The sequence below is a fragment of the Dipodomys ordii genome, unplaced genomic scaffold (genome assembly GCF_000151885.1).
Source record: "Dipodomys ordii isolate 6190 unplaced genomic scaffold, Dord_2.0 Scaffold9, whole genome shotgun sequence".
NCBI classification, from domain to species: domain Eukaryota; kingdom Metazoa; phylum Chordata; class Mammalia; order Rodentia; family Heteromyidae; genus Dipodomys; species Dipodomys ordii.
In genome coordinates this window covers 10,218,731-10,224,947 of record NW_012267225.1, presented here as the reverse complement: position 1 = coordinate 10,224,947, position 6,217 = coordinate 10,218,731, and the positions used below count along the sequence as shown (strand labels likewise).

The 6,217-nt window shown below is 40.3% G+C and overlaps 1 protein-coding gene across 1 annotated transcript in view; it reads right to left on the bottom strand.

Annotated features, from left to right (window-relative positions):
- The window catches only part of Cul2 (cullin 2), a 119,256-nt gene that overhangs the window by 65,005 nt on the left and 48,034 nt on the right, over positions 1–6,217 (bottom strand). Inside the window, exons 3-4 of the mRNA XM_013009237.1 lie at positions 6,110–6,215; positions 1,056–1,138 (exon numbers count right to left, since the gene is read on the bottom strand). Of these exons, the coding sequence (XP_012864691.1) occupies positions 1,056–1,138; positions 6,110–6,215 (189 nt within the window). The remainder of the gene's footprint in view (positions 1–1,055; positions 1,139–6,109; positions 6,216–6,217) is intronic.

Here is a 6,217-nt window from a genome sequence, read left to right as displayed (position 1 = left end):
GCTATGGCGGACAAAACCAATAATCCAAAAGAAGGCTAAAACCACCAAGAACATCCTGCTGAGGCTTGAATGTGTTCAGCCTAACTGCAGATCCAAGAGGGTGGCCATTAAGAGGTGCAAGCACCTGGGAAGGTGGCTCAGCGGTAGAGCGCTTGCCTTGAGCTGAAGAGCTGAGTGCCCAGGCCCAGAATTCAGGCCCACAACACCCAAAGGGGAAAAAAAAAGTTTCTTATCAGTTCTATTTATACTGTGTATATGCTTAATTCCTTCCTACATGGAGTCCTGTATTAAGACTTGACAAATTACCTCTCATGTTAAAAGCCTCTCCACATCTGACCTGCTGAAGGAAGCACATCCCCAAGGAGTGGCATTTGGCACACTGCAATAATTCTCTAGATAAGCCCTATATTGAGACTGGAGATATGGCTCAAGTTGTACAGTATGAATTCCTAGAATGAGGATGGCTTCAGGGGGAGGACAGGGTTTTACCAGACGTTCTAAGAACTGATCCAAACATGTTCTGGGACTCCACAGGAAAACTGTCATCTGCCCGATCATCATCACACAGCAATTACACAAAGAGTCAACCTTTCTGAGCCATGACTAACAATTCTCCAATGATAACCTCCCCAATCAAAGACAAGACAATGAGTCTAAAGTTCAAGCTAATAAACATCAAGTAACTAGAAGAAAGTGTTTTCCTAAATAGTTAATCATCTTTGGGCCTTAAACTGAGAGGATGTATCCAAACATAGCAATCTCACTTCTTGAAGACATTAGAGGTTTCAGGACTGAAGTTGTTTCCTTCAGAAACCTATTTCTTTATTATGAATATTAAGCTATGTGTGAAGAGCCAAAAACATGCCAAAATTAAGGGAAAAGATTCAAAAAACTTTAAGAGTGGCATGAGGTTGTTTTATTCATTACAATCTACTCATTACAATAAATAAGGCTTAAGTCCATTCAGTAGCCATGTTAACTATGTGTTATTTTTAAACTTTGTATCAAACAGCCAAGTAGAACAAAACTTAGAAAAAATAAATACCAAGACTCACTTTTTAATTTCTCGAAGCAGCATTCGGATAAGGATCGTCTGAAGAGGTTCAACCATCAATTTCCTCCACATATCCAATGCTAGCTGCCAGGAAAAATAAAAATCATCAAGGCTGAATTAAGTAATTCGACATTTGTTCAAATTTTTTGTAAAAGTAAAAATACTCATCAAGAGAAACGTTAGTAATATTTCAAAATATAAAAAGAAACTAAAGGAGGGCTGGGAAGGTGGCTCAGTGGTAGAGTGCTTGCCTTGCATGCATGAGGCCCTGGGTTCGATTCCTCAGCACCACATAAGCAAAAAGGAAAAAGCCAGACGTGGCTCTGTGGCTCAAGTGGTAGAACGCTAGCCTTGAGCTGAAGAGCTGAGGGACAGTGCTGAGGGACAGTGCTCAGGCCCAGAGTTCAGGCCCCACGACCGGACCAAAAAAAAAAACCTATGAAAACAGAAACATCTCGCTATAGTAATGACTGGCACTGCTATACAGAATTCTATTATTTGAATGTGGCATGGCTTAATTTTCCATTCCACTGCTGACATGGACTTGTGATTCCAGTTTTTATCTGAGAAAAATGCTATTATGTAAAATCCCTATTATATTTAATTACATAGAATTTTCTTACTCACATAAGCTAGATTCCCTGGCATACATGTAAAAGTTGAGGTGTTGTATGCTGGGCACACATGTGGCTTTACTAGGCAAAGCTGCATGGTCTTCCACTCCCCATAGCATCCCATGGCAACTGGTGCAAATTCCACCAGCAGCCTACATCTTTGACAGTAACTGCCAGGCTTTTGTCAAGTGCCAATGTACTAATCTGTGCTTGGTTTTTGTTCATGGTTGTTCTGTTTTTTAATGTTTAATCAGTTTTTGTTGTTTTGTTATTGCTGAGATTTCTCTGACTTTGTTTTCAAATGGACTCACTATGTTAGCCCAGGCTGGCCTCAAATTCTTCATCAGCCTCTGCCTCCCAGATGTTCAGATTGTAGATGTGTCATTATCCACTGGTGGCATTTTTGTTTTTTGTCAGTCGTGGGGCTTGACCTCTGGGCCTGGGCGCTGTCCCCCAGCTCTTCACCTCAAGGCTAGTGCTCTACCACTTGCTCTACCACAGCACTACTTCCAGTTTTCTGAGTGGTTTATTGGAAATAAGAGTCTCAAGGCCTTTCCTGCCTGGGCTGGCTTTGAATCGAGATCCTGAGATCTCAGTCTCCTGAGAAGCTAGGATTACAGGTGTGAGCCACCAGTGCCTGGCTTAACACTGTTTAAAATTGAACACCATCTGGGCATGTTGGCATGCACTTGTATTCTCAGCTCTTAGAAGCTATGGCAGGATGAACTAAACTTGCAGGCCAGCCTGAGCTAAAAGACAAGGTCCCATCTCAAAAAAATAATAAAAATAATAATGAACAGGCTAGGTGCCAGTGGCTCACACCTGTAATCCTAGGTACTTGGAAGGTTGAGATCTAAGTATCATGGTTTCAAGCAAGACCAGGCAGGAAAATTTATGAGACTCTTATCTTCAATTAACCAACCAAAAAAAGTCAGAAAAAGAGCTGTGGCTCAAGTGGTAGAGTGCCAGCTTTGAGAAGAAAAAAAAAAATCAGGGACAGGGCTCAGACCAGAGTTCAAGTCCCAGAACTGGCACAAAAATAAATAAATAAAGACTAAAAAATGTCAAGCCAGGAGCCAGTGGCTCATGCCTGTAATCCTAGGAGGCTGAGATCTGAGGATCTTGGTCAAAGCCAGTCTGGGCATGAATGTCCTTGAGACTCCTATCTCCAATTAACCACCAGGAAACCAAAAGTGGCACTGTGGCCTTGAGCTGAAGAGCTGAGGGACAGCACCCAGGCCCAGAGTTCAAGCCCTACAACTGACAAAAAAAAAAGTTAGACACTGGTGGTTTGGTGGTTCATGCTTTTAATCCTAGCAACATAGGAGGCAAAGATATGAGGATTCTAGTCCGAAGCCAGCTTGAAGAGAAAAACCCTGACACTTCATGTGACTCTTATCGTCACTTAACTAGTCAAATACTGGATGTGGAGATGTGGCTCAAGTGGCAGAACACCAGTCCTGAGCAAAACAACAAAGATGGAGGCCCGAATTCAAATCCCATTACCAGCACACGTGCATACCTGTGTGCACATAAAATTAATCTAACATTGAAGTTATAATATAGGGGTTACAGGTATGGCTCAGGTGGTACAATGCCAGCCAATGAAGGAAAGCATGAGATACTAAGTTAGTTCCAATCTGGGGGTAGGGAGTAAGCTGATATATGTATGCATATACATGTGTATATGTATGTATGTGTGTATGTATATATTATAGACATACATACAAGCTGAAATATATGTATATATTATACACATACATATAAGCATATACATATGCATACATATATGTACATAAGGAATGCAAATACAGGAAAGCTACCAATCAAAATGAGTAGGTTTTGATGGTACTGGTGCTCAGGGTAACTGAAAGCAAGTACTATTAAGATTTGGGGTTAGGGGAGGGCTGGGAATGTGCCTTAGTGGTAGAGGCTTGCCTAGCATGCATGAAGCACTGGGTTCACTTCCTCAGTACTATATAAAAAGAAAAAACAGAAATGGCACTGTGGCTCAAGTGGTAGAGTGCTAGCCTAGAGCAAAAGAAGCTCAGGAACAGTTGCCCGGGCCCTGAGATCAAGCCCCAGGACTGGGGGAAAAAAAAAAAAAAAAAAGCTAAGCAAGAACATGAGGCCCTGAATTCAAACTACTTTGTTGGGGGACTAAGGATGTATTTCAGTGACAGAACACTTGCCTAGCATCTGCAAGGCCCTGGGTTGGATTAGAACACCAACAAAATGAACAAAAATGACTTTTGGTTCATCTCACACTTTTTCCTCTGCATCTTTTTTCTCTATCATTTTATTTTATTAAACATAGATGTTCAATTTTTTTCAAAATTTATTTTCCCCTTGGTGAGGTTTCTATTAAGTTATTCACTTATTTACCTCTATATATTCTGTGTATGGATTTTATTGTTGGATTTCACAAAGTTAAATTGTTTACCTATTATCTGCCATCTAAGAACAGCTGTTCAAAGATACTTTTAACTTTTTTTTCCTTATTATTTTTCAAGTGTTTAAAGGGCTGGGGTAAGCCTGGTGCTGGTGGGTCACACCTGTAATCCTAGCTACTCAGGAGGCTGAGATCTGAGGATCTCAGTCCCAAACCAGCACTGGAAAGAAAGTCCATGAAACATTTGTCTCCAATTAATCACCAGAAAACCAGAAGTGGCGCTGTGGCTCAAAGTAGTAAACTACTAGCCTTGAGCCAAAGAGCTCAAGGACAGCACCTAGGCTGGAGTTCAAGATCCAAGAATAACAAAAAAAAGAAGGGGGGCTAGGGTGAAGAAAGTAAACTCAGTGGCAGAGTGCTTGCCTAGTGTGCACAAGGCCCTGAGTTCCATTTCCAGCATCACCTCCTCTTCTACCCACACATGTTGAACATTTTAAAATCTATTGAAAGACACTGATCAATTTCTTTCTAAGAGGAATATGCTAATTTAAATTAGTAATATTGGTGCATCTCAGCTATTTCTTTCAGTAACATTCATCACAAGTTAACATTAATTTTTTCTTTTAGTCGGTTGTGGGGCTTGAACTCTGGGCCTGGGCGATGTCCCTCAGCTCTTCAGCTCAAGGTGACTGCTCTACCACTTGAGCCACAGCGCCACTTCCAGTATTCCAGTGCTTTACTGGAGATAAGAGTCTCACAGACTTTCCTGCCTGGGCTGGCTTTGAACCATGATCCTCAGATCTCAGCCTCCTAAGTAGCTAGGATTACAGGCATGAGCCACTGGCACCCAGCTAACATTAATTTCTTTATCTGCTTTCCTCCATGATCTTACAAGTGTCCTGTAGACAAGGACCTCTGTCTGTTTACCCCCAAATGCGTGGCTATACAATAAATATCAAATAAATTTGTACAGAGTATTTAAAAAATCAGTATATAATTTTTCACATTTAAATCTGCACGAATGGGGGAGGGAAGGGATGGTGGGAAAACACAAAGGAGGAGGTAACAATGGTGGACAAGAAATGTACTCATTACTCATGTAACTGTAACACCTCTGTATAGTATCTTTACAATAAAATAAAATTTTAAAAAATTGCACTAAATCCCCAAAACTTAACTCAAAATTTTGTTGTAGGGGCTGAGAAGGTGGCTCAGTGGTAGAGTGCTTGCCTTGTATGCCTGAGGCCCTGGGTTCGATTCCTCAGCACCACATAAGCAAAAAGAAAAAAGCTGGAAGTGGCGTTGTGGCTCAAGTGGTAGAGTGCTAGCCTTGAGCTGAAGAGCTGAGAGACAGTGCCCAGGCCCAGAGTTCAGTCCCCACGACCAGACCCAAAAAAATAAAAAATAAAATAAAATAAAATTTTGTTGTATCTTTATGTTTTAAGTAGCGTAAGTAGTTTGTTTGATCCATTATCTGTTTCTTCTCATCTAACTACTTTTTAATTCTTTGTCCTTTGTACTTTTAAATTACAGGAGTCAGCATTCCTAAATAATTTCTGAGGTTTTTTTTCCACACTGCAGAATCATAAATCCTATTATTCATCTACCATAAATTTAATTAGAAAATAGCAATTTTCCATATTTTTCTGTCTCCAATCTATTAAAAGATTCTTAGAAATCATAGCATTTGGGCTGGAAAGGTGGCTCAGTGGATAGAATGCTTGCCTAGCATGCATGAGACCCTGGGTTCAATTCCTAAGCACCGCACAAACAGAAAAGCCAGAAGTGGCCCTGTGGTTCAAGTGGTAGAGGCTAGCCTTGAGTTGAAGAGCAGAGGGATAGCGCCCAGGCCCAGAGTTCAGGCCCCATGACTGACAAAAAAAAAAAAAAAAGAAGGAAATCATAGCATTTTATTTACACTAGAATGTTTTAATCTTGACAATATTAAGATAATCAATTTGGTATCCTTTTTTTTAAAAAAGACATTGAATAAAATCATTCAATATATTAAAACACTTATGTTTGCAATCATTTCAAAAAATGTATTACCTCTCCTATTTCCATAAGTGGTTCATTCATATCTACTCCACCATAGCCATACTGAAGATCAGCTTCAGTCAACTTATTCTTTTTAATAAACTGAGTGTTGAGATACCT